This window comes from Eubalaena glacialis, chromosome 8, assembly GCF_028564815.1.
Source record: "Eubalaena glacialis isolate mEubGla1 chromosome 8, mEubGla1.1.hap2.+ XY, whole genome shotgun sequence".
NCBI lineage: Eukaryota > Metazoa > Chordata > Mammalia > Artiodactyla > Balaenidae > Eubalaena > Eubalaena glacialis.
Genome location: NC_083723.1, coordinates 14,727,507 through 14,740,833, shown reverse-complemented (window position 1 = coordinate 14,740,833; position 13,327 = coordinate 14,727,507). Strand labels below are relative to the sequence as shown.

The window sequence follows — 13,327 nt, the reverse complement described above, 5'->3', positions numbered from 1 at the left end:
TAATACCCAGAATATATAAAGAACTCCTCAACTCAACAGAAAAACAAACAACTCCATTAGAAAATGGGCAAAGGACTTGAATAGATATATCTCTATAGATACACAAATGGCCAATGAGCATATGAAAAGACGCTTAACATCACTAATTATTAGGAAAATGCAAATCAAACCACAGTAAGATATCACCTCACACCGTCAGGATAGCTACTATCAAAAAACAAAAACAAAAAGGAAAATAAGTGTTGGTGGAGAAAAGTTCCAGAAACAGGTTGCCCAACAATGTGAATATCCTTAATGACACTGAACTGTACACTTCAAAATGGTTAAGATGGTACATTTTATGTTATGTATATTTTACATAACTAACACAACTAAAAGTTTTTAAATTAAAAATTAACTAAAAGTTTAAAAAAGAACTTCAGAATAACCTAACACTATGGTTTTCCTGTAACGTGAAAGCCCAATTTATATGAAATGCAGCATTTCATAAAGTGATAGAAAAATAAATTGTTATATTACATGGTTGAAAACACTTAAGTATTGTTGTTCATAAAAATGGAAATCACCTCAGCACTTGAATAAACAAGAGGTATATGTACATAAAGGAAATGCCTGCCCTGAGAAAGCTTAATTAACAGTTACAAAACCTAATGGGAAGAAGAGATAGAGGAAGAAAAGGAAGAATAAAGATTCTTTGGCCACCAAGTGGTGTCTCAATACCAATACCAATCCCAATCCTAGAAGTGGAAAGTGGTTCAAACTGAGTGAGAAATCCAAGAAAAACTTCTCCAAAGACTGGCGTGCAAGCCAACTCACTATACCTACAAAGCCTAAACTCGGCTCTACCACCAGCCTGACTATTCTGGTCGTCCGTAAACTCACTAGAATCAGTCATCTCTGGGAGGGTAACCACTTCAGAGCCAGTGGGGAGTCTCTCCAAGCCCTCAGGTTAAAGCACCAGGCTGTAAAATCAGCCACTGGCACCAGCACTAAAATACAAGCTGAGGATCACTAATATTCACGGAGTGCTTCCCATGTGCTAAATGCCAAATAAGATGCTTTGCAAACATCAATCTTCTCTAATCCTCACAGCAACCATACAAGGTTAGCAGTAACTCCCATTTTTCATAGGAGGAAACTCAAGAATACAAGGGTTGAGTGCTATGCCCAAGGTCACGCAGCAAGTATGAAGCACAGCTGAGATATGAACCTGAGGTACCATCCTGAGAAGGCACCAGGGCTGGAAGGCAAAATGACCAAAAGAGCCCAGAGTCTGGGGACTAGAATCTGAACCCATTTCTCCCACGAAACAGCTACAACCTTAGATGGTCAGGTTCCTTTTTGGGTCTCAGTTTCCTCAACATTCATGTATCTTTTCTTTCCATTTCTTTCTTGAGTGTGGTCAACTCTTATTCCTTCACTTCCTAGTTTTTTGATTCATTTCTGTTCTGAGATTTTAAATTTCTGGTTTAAGATAGTTTTTCACATCTGCAAAGGCTTGTTTAAAGATATTCAACTCATGATGGAGTGTTATGTCGGTGTTCTCTTGGAAAATTTTTGATTCTCACTTTGTTTTTTTCCTATAGTAGTTTTATACAGATGCTACCTGCCGTTTCAGATCATTTTTAAATGTCTTAGATTTTCCTGGACAGCACCAACAGGCGCTCCCATGGAGAGGTGAGGTATTTGGGTGTTTTACTAGGTTTCTTAGTTACACTGGTAAATGAAGGATGTTTTCTTTAATAAGTGGCATCATTTTCTTGGTGGTGGGGCGAGAAGAATAGGTAAATCTCCTGACTCTATGATATTGTTTGTTTCTGGGCACCCTGAATTTCCCTGCTTTTTCCTTTTCCCTTCACCACCAGGCCTCCAGGGGATGCCTCCCCCTTCTCTCGAGAAGCAGTCCCACCCCAATGCTGTACTGCCGGTGTTTCATGCATTTTCAAACCCCTTTCTTTAAATTTTCTGCTTTTCCAGGAAGCGGCCTGAGGTGACCTCTAAAAATGGTTCGCTATCTACTTGACCCAGAAAACCCCACAAAATCATGCAAGAGGTTCAAATCTTCGTGTTCACTTTAAGAACACTCAAGAAACTGCCCAGACCATTAAGGGTACGCATATCCAAAAGCCACCAAGTATCTGAAGGCTGTTACTTCACAGAAGCAATGTGTGCCATTCTGTCCTTACAATGGTGGAGTTGGTAGGTGTGCCCAGGCCAAACAGTGGGGCTGGATGCAGGGTCAGTGGCCCAAAAAGAGTGCTGTATTCTTACCGCACATGCTCAAAACTGCAGAGAGTAATGCTGAACTTAACGGCTTAGATGTAGATTCTCTGGTCATTGAGCACAGCCAGGTGAACAAATTCCCCACAACGTGGCACAGGACTTCCAGAGCTCAAGGTCGGATCAACCCATACATGAGCTCTCCCTGCCACACTGAGATGATCCTTACTGAAAAAGAACAGATTGTTCCTAAACCAGAAGAGGAGGCTGCACAGAAGAAAAAGATATCCCAGAAAAAACTGAAGAAACAAAAACCTACGGCCTGGGAATAAATGCCGCAAAAAAATAAATGCAAATAAAAGTAAAAACAAAAAAATTTCCAGCACAGTCAGTGCTCAGATCCACCTGTCTCAGGCCTGTTCTCACAACCTCCCCACTCAGGATGGGGCATGATTTATGATTTCCCTCCGTTTCCTGCCACCGCTGGGGCTCAGCTACTCTCCCCTCATTCCCATCCATCTGACCCTCAGCTCCAGTCAATCCAGAGAGGGCTCTTTGCTGGTTTCAGATATTTATTTCCCCACTTATTTGGAAGTTTAGAGTACTCCCTGTTTCCTAACTATGCTGGAGTTATGCTGGAGTTATGCTGGAGTTATGCGTGCTTTTGTTTGCTTTCCTTCTGGATCCGTTTAGTATCTGACGGATGTGGGGAAAGATTTAGATGTAGGTGGCTGCCAACATTTTCCTTATGTCTGAAATGAAATTCCTGGACAGGGCTCTGACCCTGCAGGATTCTGAACCAGTGATTCTGAGAACACGGGCTTCTCAGTTAAGTAGAACTTTCCAAAATTAAAAATGGTGCTGCTCTGAAATGCTTTCAATGCTTCATCAAAAATTAACAACTATTATATCCCATCTATAAGCAAATTCAGTAACACCTTACCAGGGGCTTTGAAGAGAGTATCAGAGATCCTTAGTAGTGAAAATGTTAGGAACCACAACTCTACAGACAAACTACAAATGCATGATGGCATGATATGTAAGATATTCTCTAGAAGAATATGTATAACTCCCCCTTTCCCCCCCAAAAGCAAAAAAGATAATAACTATCTGTAACATCAATCCAAATGTAATAGATTATATTAAATATCACATTGGTGTGGATTTCCAAAAGGTTATCATAAATACTTTTATATTCCTCTGAGCCAAACGAAATACTAAAAGGAAAAAAGTAATTATTGTTATTAGTCCATCTATAAAACTAATAAACTAATTAATCAGTGTTATGCTTAAACTTATTTTTTATGCATAGCCTTGAGAAATTTTTTTAAAGCCCTCCTTTATATATTACTTTTTTCTCCTTAAATTCAATCATTAATACAACTTAGCTCCCTAACAGCTTTTAAGGTAGTTACTTACCTTTTTATTTTATGAAATAAATGACCATTTCAATGATTCAGAAACTATACCAATGAGCACGCCATATTCATTAAAAGAAAAAAGAAAGAATAAGTATTGCAGACCCGACAGTGGCTATTTTTAAAAATAGGTTTTTAAGTGTCGAGATTGGTTTGTAAACTTTGCATCAATTTCGCCACTGCCAACATGCTTCAGGTTAAAATACTGTTCAAAATGAGGAAAAAACTTTGTGTTCCTTTTCCTGTTTATTTTTCAAGCAAACCCATTTAATATTTTTAAAGATGACTGGCATGTCCTTCCCCAAGGTTTAATCACCTATGGCCCTACTTTACCACGCCAAGTTCCGGGGAATGTTGCATTTAGCAAGGCATGACCAGCTCAAGATGCTGGCTTAGCTAGAAATTCCCAGGTTCCTGAATCCCCACCTTACCTCAGACTCATCTGTAGATTCTTCAAGAGACCCGGTTTCCTGCAAAGCATAGAGGGGGGAAAACGGTCAGAACACATGACAAAAGGAGAAAAAATATCTTCAAGGAACAAGAGTCATCATGTCCCCACCACCAATACCCATCTGCCCTTTTTTTTTTTTTTTTTTTTAATTTATTTATTTATTTAGGCTGTGTTGGGTCTTCGTTTCTGTGCGAGGGCTTTCTCTAGCTGCGGCAAGTGGGGGCCACTCCTCATCGCGGTGCGCGGGCCTCTCATTATCGCGGCCTCTCTTGTTGCGGAGCACAGGCTCCAGACGCGCAGGCTCAGTAATTGTGGCTCACGGGCCTAGTTGCTCCGCGGCATGTGGGATCCTCCCAGACCAGGGCCCGAACCCGTGTCCCCTGCATTGGCAGGCAGATTCCCAAGCACTGCGCCACCAGGGAAGCCCCCATCTGCCCTTTTTTGGAGGTAATTTGCAACTCCAGTTTAAAGAACTCCACATGGTCCGACTCTCGCAGGCCTCCTACAACACCTTCTCCATACCCTGCAGGGTACCCTGAGATGGTCGCTCTGGGGCCACATGGATCCACCGCTCCCAGTGACCTCCCTTGACTGGTCAGCAGGTTAACAAATGACCCCAGGAATTCCTCATGGGAGGACCCAGAAGGCTTTTCCTTCGCTAAAGATGGAAATCAGTCTGGCAAAGCAGCCTTACTGATCTCAGAAGAGGCAACTGCCATCTCAAATTATCTATAAGCCAATTTTTATATGGCAAAGCTCTTGTGTTATTAATTATTATGCTATGAATCTGGCTGAGTCAAAATAATTGTCTTGCTTAACAGCTTTTACAACAGAATTCCCCTAGCGTGGTACCTATCAGACGCTGTGCAAACAAGCTGTATAATTTACATCCGCTCTTTAAACCATTAACTGGAAGACAAATTCTGCCATTTAACACAGTTTCCCTCTTGCTAGACAATGAATCTTGCTGCTCTGGAGAAAACAAAGCAAAAAGGGGGAAAAAAAATGGACTTGATTCCGCTAATCTCTCACCTGTCCACTCAAAGGGAATCTGCTGATGCCACGCACCCTCAAAGAGGTCAGCAAAATGAAGATTTACTTAACGTGCTTATAGATATCAATAGCAATAAAAGGTTACAACTAATATGCTGACACTGAACGTAAGCATTTCGCAACCATCCACGAGATTAAAGAAAAAAAAAAAGAACCAAAACAATGGGGCAAGGACATTTTAGATACATCAAGACCAAAAAAAATAAACATTTTAAAGAAAGTTGGATGCATATATTACTCAGTGCAAACTGGACGTCGGGATGAACACAAATCGGGCATTTGAAAATACTTTAATTTCATTCATTGAAAATCAGTAAGAACCTGGCAGGTGGCAGGCTGCCTCCAGAAGAGCCTAGTGGACAACACAGTCCCTGCTGTCAAAGTTCACCTGTGAAATAGGGATGAATGTTCGTTGTAATTAAGAATTTGATTGCAGTTCTATCATTAACCATGATGAATATCAGAATCTCCTCTATATCCCAATGCAGCCTGTTTTGGTTTCATGGTAATCTAAATATTAGAAAGTCCTTATTAATTTGGAGCTACAACCTCTCCACAGTAATTTTTGTTCTTCGCCCGAATACGACACGTAAAAAATCCAGTTCTTCTACTACTTGCCAGTTCTCCAGATACTTAATGAAACGTATCGGGCCGACCCTTCTAAATTGTTTCTCCCGTCCGCTAACCATCCCCAGTTCCTGGTTTTACGGCATCTGCCATCCTGATCCTTCTATTTTGGACACGGACACACTCCACTTAATATTAATAGTCACTATTCTGATGTCTTTACTCAACATCTATAATATATTGCTCCTGATGCTAAATGTTTTACATGTAGCATCTTGAAATTTCCTAATGCCCTCGGAGGTAAAATGCAGAGGCTTAGAGGTTGAACTTAAGTGACTTCTAACATCCCTGACAGTGCCTGCACATTATTAGCATTAGCTAAACAAGTCTTTGACAACTGTGCCAATAAGCCACAGCGAGATTATTTCCCACCTCTAGAACTCTCAAAGAACACTTGACTACTCTTTTCAAAAAATTACATTAAACCGAAGGAAAAATTTTTTCCTAATTTGAGATCCATTCAAATATGCACATGGCGTATAAGGGCAAACGTCCCACTTACGTGCGTCATTAAAACAAAAACGGGCCCCCAACCAGCAATTTCAATCCAAACACTCAAAATCAAATTACACTTCTGTTCCCACCGGAAAGCATGCAATGGCGGAATCGGACACCTCAAGGCATGCAAATCTCAGAAATCTGAGTCCTCCAGGAAAACCAGGCTCACAGAGGAGCCTCCTGTGGCTGCTTGTTATCAATAGAGAACCTTTATTCCAGGACACTCTCAGACTTACCCCTCAGTGCCAGTCTGAACCTCCCAGACCTAGCTGTGGCCTCGAAAAAGTGGCCCTTCTTTCCACAGTGCTACCAAAGCCATGCATGAGTGCCTTCAGGAATTGGCCTGGTCTGTTACTTCTTAGCTTCGTTTATTCATCAAGCCCCCCTCCTTAATGCTCCAGAGACAGAGGCAACAGGAAGACGTGAAGTGAATGTCCCCAGCGAGGGATCCCAGAAGCAAGGCTGAACCTCGAGAAACAGTCAATGATTTTCAAACATTTTTTTAACTTCACATTCTCTCTTTCAAAAAATCTACCTTCAAATCAGGAAAGTGTAAGTTACAAAATTGTGCTAGTTTCAAAAACAGAACTACCATACGACCCAACAATCCCACTACTGGGCATATACCCTGAGAAAACCATAATTCAAAAAGAGTCATGTACCACAATGTTCATTGCAGCTCTACTTACAATAGCCAGGACATGGAAGCAACCTAAGTGTCCATCGACAGATGAATGCATAAAGAAGATGTGGCACATGTATATGATGGAATATTACTCAGCCATAAAAAGAAATGAAATTGAGTTATTTGTAGTGAGGTGGATGGACCTAGAGACTGTCATACAGAGTGAAGTAAGTCAGAAAGAGAAAAACAAACACCGTATGCTAACACATATATATATGGAATCTAAAAAAAAAAAAAAAAAAAAAGGTTCTGAAGAACCTAGGGGCAGGACAGGAATAAAGACGCAAACGTAGAGAATAGACTTGAGGACACAGGGAGAGGGAAGGGTAAGCTGGGACGAAGTGAGAGAGTGGCATGGACATATATACACTACCAAATGTAAAATAGATAGCTAGTGGGAAGCAGCCGCATAGCACAGGGAGATCAGCTCGGTGCTTCGTGACCATCTAGAGGGGTGGGATAGGGAGGGTGGGAGGGAGGGAGACACAAGAGGGAGGGGATATGGGGATATATGTATATGTATAACTGATTCACTTTGTTATACAGCAGAAACTAACACACCATTGTAAAGCAATTATACTCCAATAAAGACGTTAAAAAAAATTTGCTAGTTTCTAAGATAAACAGGCCAGACACAAAAAGACAAGTATTGCAGGATTCCACTTAATATGAAACAGAAAGATGAACAGAGGTTAGCTAGTGCAGGGGGCTGGGGGAATGAGAGTTACTGTTTAATGGGCACAGTTCCAATTTGTGATGATGAAAAGTTCCAGAGATGGATGGTGGTGATGGTTGCACAAACACGAATGTACTTAATGCCACTGAATCACAACACTTAAAAATGGTTCCGATGATAAATATTATGTTATGTGCGTTTTACCGTAATAAGAAAAAAATTGTGCTGTTCTGCTTGAAGAAAAATGAAGGGCTGGAAAGTACCCAGTGATACAAATGTACAGCTGGACAAATCCTGGGCAGCAGGCTGAAAGCTAAACTCAACAATTGTTTCACTTTAACCTTCTTTTGCAAACCAACCCCTTAAACTTAATCATCTGCCCAAACAGCTTTAACGAGGCATCTCCGTGCCTTGACCTGTGACCTCTTGAATCTATTCATCAACCACCATCAGGATCATCTTCTCAGAACACACAGCACCCTGGTCACCACCCTCCTCAAAGAACCCTCAGGGGTCAGGAGATTTCAGATTCCCCAGCAAGGTCGTCAAAGCCCAGCCCAATGTGGCACTCGGGCACTTTTAGCCTCACTCCCCACTCTCTGCACAAACCCACAGCCCTCCAGCCACGCCGGGTGACTTCTCACTCAGAGATCACATGGTCACATCTCTCTGTCATTGGTGGCAGAAGAGCAACCTGTAGTCTGGATGTGGCCAGTAGGTGTTCTGTTTGGCCTGGTTATAGTGTTTTTAAGACTTTCACATACAAATCTGTATTTCTGACTTCCTAAGCTCAGACTATACCTGAAATCCATATTTCCACATAACAGCAGTTGAAGCTGAGCAGCTACGGCCCCAGAGACAGAACGCACCTCACCACCAACATCCCCAACTGCCCTACACCAGAAAATCCCCCTCACTTCCACTGCCACCTGGCGCCTTAAGCTGGTGATGCTTGCGCGGAGCCTCCTGAAGTGGTTCCTTCAGCTTAGAAGGCCCTTGGCCCAACTCTGCACTCATCCTAGTGGTCCTCAAACTCCCAGCATGCTCTACAGGGAAGCTCTCAGGGGGTACCTCTGGGAGGTGGTGACAGTCAGGCTGAGGTTCTTCACTCTTGCTTTAACAACAGAGCTTAGATTTTATGTCTTCAATTTTCATGTTGCCAATCTGAGGCTAAAAAAAAAAGATTGAAACTCACTGGCTGTTTCTAAATCCTAAACTTTCTTCATGGCCCAATTTAGGTCTCACCAATTCATTCACAGAATTGTCTCCAGTCAGTCCAGGCTGCAAGGTCCAGATCTGGCCTCCTATGGCCTCTCTTTCTTCTATACCCCTCAGCTTGCACCTAATATGAATTGCCTGGTCCTAGTAGTTATCCTTTTTAATTCGCTGTGGATGAACCCAAAGGCTTTTGCCTATCTCCAACTATCCTACCCAAAGGAACAGGTCAATACCCGTTTGCCGATGATGATGAGAAGAAATAAGCTGCTGTGGAGAGGGTGTGGAGAAAAGGGGACCCTCCTACACTGTTGGTGGGAATGGAAATTGGTGCAGTCACTGTGGAGAACAGTACGGAGGTTCCTCAAAAAAACGAAAAATAGAGTTGCCCTATGATCCAGCAATCCCACTTCTGGACATATATCCAGAAAAGATGAAAACTGTAATTTGAAAAGATACATGCACCCCAATGTTCATAGCAGCACCATTTACAATAGCCAATGTCCATCAACAGATGAATGGATAAAGAAGTGGTACATATATACAGTGGAATACTACTCAGCCATAAAAAAGAATGAAATGCCATTTGCAGCAACATGGATGGACCTAGAGATTGTCACACTAAGCGAAGTAAGTCAGACAAATATCGTATGATATCACTTATACGTAGAATCTTAAAAAATGATACAAATGAACTTACCTAGGAAACAGAAACAGACTCAGACATAGAAAACAGACTTGTGGTTGCCAATGGGGTAGGGGGTAGGGATTGACTGGGAGTTTGGGGTTAGCAGTTGCAAACTATTATATATAGAATGGATAAACGAGGTCCTACTGTATAGCACAGGAAACTATATTCAGTATCCTATAATAAACCATAATGGAAAAGAATATGAAAAAGAATATATATATGTATAACTGAATCACTCTGCTGTACAGCAGAAATTAATGCAACATTGTAAATCAACTATCCTTCAATAGAATAAATTTTAAAAAAGAAATAAGCTGCTGATCCAAAGCAGTAACATTGTACCTCCTCTGTATATTCCTTTTCCATTTATCAGCAATACCAAGTGCATTTTCTCCAGGCAAATGCTTGAATTATTAGCTCGTGGCTACAGGACAGTTACAGAAGGGGAACCGAAGGGTGGCAGCAGCAAACAAGGATAGAGCAATCCAAACAGAACGTTAACAACCTAGCAGCAGCCCCAGGAAGGAGCTAATTGGGCTCTCAGAGGACCCCTCCAATAAGGGCTTTCAACCCACCCCGACCCCTAATCCTACGATCAGGGCCCCGTGACAGCGGCCCGGGAGAAGACCCAGCACAGCCAGCCTCAGAGGCCAGGAGGGGTTAAGAAGATGGTCAACCCAGGAGGAGAAAGAGAAGCCGGGACCTCCCAGGTTAGGAAGTCCTCACAGTTTGGAGGGAATACACACTGTTTGTTGAGGGCAACAAAGAGAATCTGGGGGAGAAATGGGAGGCTGGAGCCTAAGGAAAGCCAGCTACAAACTTTGCAGGATGAAGAAAAAGAGCAGAGACCAGGCCCCAGGAAACCAGACTAGGATGGAGACGGACGTGAAACACACAACACTTACTACCACCTTCTCTTCCTTCCCAACAACTGTGTGCCACAGCTGAGCCTGATGGAGGAGTGTTTCCAACGTTTCACAAAGGCACAGCACGGGAAAGAAGAAATATTTTGTGTGAGATGTATTTGATATCCCTGTGCACAGAGCCTCCATTACAGAAAGCTTTTGGGTCCCCAAGGACTAGACTGGTTGAGTAGGAAAGATGAAAGGGTACCCAGGGAGCTGGCAGAAGCCGGGAGACTTAGGTTATCAACCTTTTCAACCAATCAGGCTCAACTACTATACTTATTCTGCAAATGAAGAAAAGCCTTGAGGTCTGCCCCAGTTTGCTGCCTAGTGACCCAGCCCCAAATCTGACTTTGCATTAGAATCATCTAAACGCAGCAGGGAGAACTGGCTGATATTTGCTAATCCACTCCATTTTTTTTCTTTTCCATTATGGTTTATTACAGGATATTGAATATAGTTCCCTGTGCTATACAGTAGGACCTTGCTGTTTATCCATTCTATATATAATAGTTTGCACCTGCTAATCCCAAACTCCCAATCCAACCCTCCCTCCCCCTCCTCCCCCTTGGCAACCACAAGTCTGTTCTCTGTGAGTCTGTTTCGTAGATGAGTTCATTTGTGTCACATTTTAGATTCCACATATAAGTGATATCATATGGCGTTTGTCTTTCTCTTTCTGACTTCACTTAGTATCCACTCCATCTTCAGTAGGTATAAATACGAGCCCAGAATCACAAGGATTTGGTTAAAAAAAAAACAAAAAAAAACCCCAAACCAACAAACAAGAAAGGCGAAAAAAACCCACTAAGGAGGACAAAGTTTCTAGAAGAAACAAAGGCAACTGTGACTGAGTAGCCGTGAATGGGAAGCCGAATGAAACACAGAAGCCCCTGATCTGATGAATGCTCCCTCCCCAAGGTGGTAATGTGGGAGCCAAGGAGGCTACCGGCAATCAGCTAATGATATCAGCCTCCAGCCAACCAGCCCAGAGGAAGATGGCAGCAGAAACTCACAAGGTAATAAGCACACCCAGCTGAGCTAATTTGTGACTATACTTGTTAGGTGATGGTAGAGAGTGGGCCCTCTAAAGATTTCTCTGATCCTGTGCTTTTGCAACTTCTTGTTTGGGGCTTTGTTTTTCCTTTAGTTATTTATTAGTAAAGTTGTTTTTAAATGACCTATCTTGGCCAAACTATATGAAAAGAGAATTGTGCACACCTAAGCCAAGCCCAAGTTTGGGTTATAAATCATTGTCCTATTTACAAACCAACCACTTCAACCTAGCACGTTAACATACTTTATCTCAGTTCATACTCACAAGAGTCCTGGAGAGTAAAATCCCCAAGCTACAGGCAAGAAAACCGCGACACTCAAATATTTGTCAACTTGGTTTTTATTTTATACACGGGGCACAATCACATGAGGGTATAACTACTCATGAATGTACTATCTGATAATCCTTAAATGCTCTACAATACAGATAGAATGTTCCTCACTTCTAAAATGTAGTGGGAAATTCAAAGCAGAAACTCTCCTATCTGGTCAAAGAATAGAGGGTCTGAGTGACCAAATATTTTAATGGACCAGGTTCTCTGCTGGTTGGTACGAAAGATGAAAGGGTACCCAGGGAGCTGGCAGAGTAAGCAACGGAGGAAATGTAATGTACAATTCATGTGAATTAATCACTTTCAAAAGTTTCAAGTAAGATAAAACAATTGAACACAAATTCTACTGAACCTAAATTAACAATCTGACGTTTTCAATTCAGAAGGCTATGCTCCCCCTAACAAATCCATTTAAACATTTTATTAAGCACCTAGTACCTGGAAAGCAGTAGCCCTGTGAGAGATGACAGACACGAGTGAGCTCTGTGCTGATTCCTGAGGACTCAGCAATCTGCAGGAGAGAGAAGACAAATACACGAACAACCAGGCTTCAGGGAGAATGCTGTTCAGAAGCAAGGCGTGGACAAATGGTGTTGGGCATCTGTGATTACGAAGGTCAACTAGAAGTCACTTTGGAGCTAGGTAAAACAGCTGGTTAGAAGATTTCCAGGCACAATGCAGGGTATGAGTGCTTTCTGTGAGCTATAATATATATGTCGTTATTTTTACTAACTACCTTAACCCTACTCAGCATAAACAAGGATTTCCCAATGACTTTAAAAAAAAAAAGTTCATTCATATACAAAAAGTGATTTTTTTTTTCTAACTTTTTTTTTGGTTGCGCCTTATGGCTTGGCAGAATCTTAGTTCCCCGACCAGGGATCGAACCCCTGCCCCCTGCACTGGAAGTGAGGAGTCCTAACCACTGGACTGCCAGGGAATTCCCCAAAAAGTGATCGTTAGTTTGGGAGTCTGTGAACCGTGTTATATTAACTCAGTTCAGATCTCACTCTTTTGGTTCTTCCTAAAATTAAGGTGGGTAAAAGATCCATCACCAAAAATACAATGCTCAGAAAAGTTAAGAGGGGAGGTTGAGTTTTGTCTTGCTCATCTTGGTGGACTGTTTCCATTTACAGTACATGGTGCTAAGGAAAAAAGCTTCCTTTACCCTAACCTGTTTGTCATAGTTAATTTTAACACACATCTTGATTCTTAAAGCATTCAGGAGGCGGGAGGAGAATTATGTCAAGATTGTCTAAAAGGTTCAAAGTAGCAGAACAGAACAATTAGCAAATTTATTTAACACCACTTTTGTGCTCTTTTAGCCTTCCAAAAACTATGTAATAAAGGCCTCCTATCTTGGTCAGATTTCAATGGCTTCCTATGTGAAATGCAAAATACACAAATCAGAGTGGGGAAAGTCTAACCATTTTTAATCTATAAAGGCCCAATAATACAGGTACAATTATCTGGCAGCTTTCTTTAAAAAAATAAACAGAA

The 13,327-nt window shown here is 41.8% G+C and overlaps 1 protein-coding gene across 1 annotated transcript in view; it reads right to left on the bottom strand.

The window, feature by feature from the left end:
• Positions 1 to 13,327, bottom strand: part of VPS41 (VPS41 subunit of HOPS complex) — a 187,689-nt gene that overhangs the window by 171,674 nt on the left and 2,688 nt on the right. Inside the window, exon 2 of the mRNA XM_061198413.1 lies at positions 4,070 to 4,108. Within this exon, the coding sequence (XP_061054396.1) occupies positions 4,070 to 4,108 (39 nt within the window). The remainder of the gene's footprint in view (positions 1 to 4,069; positions 4,109 to 13,327) is intronic.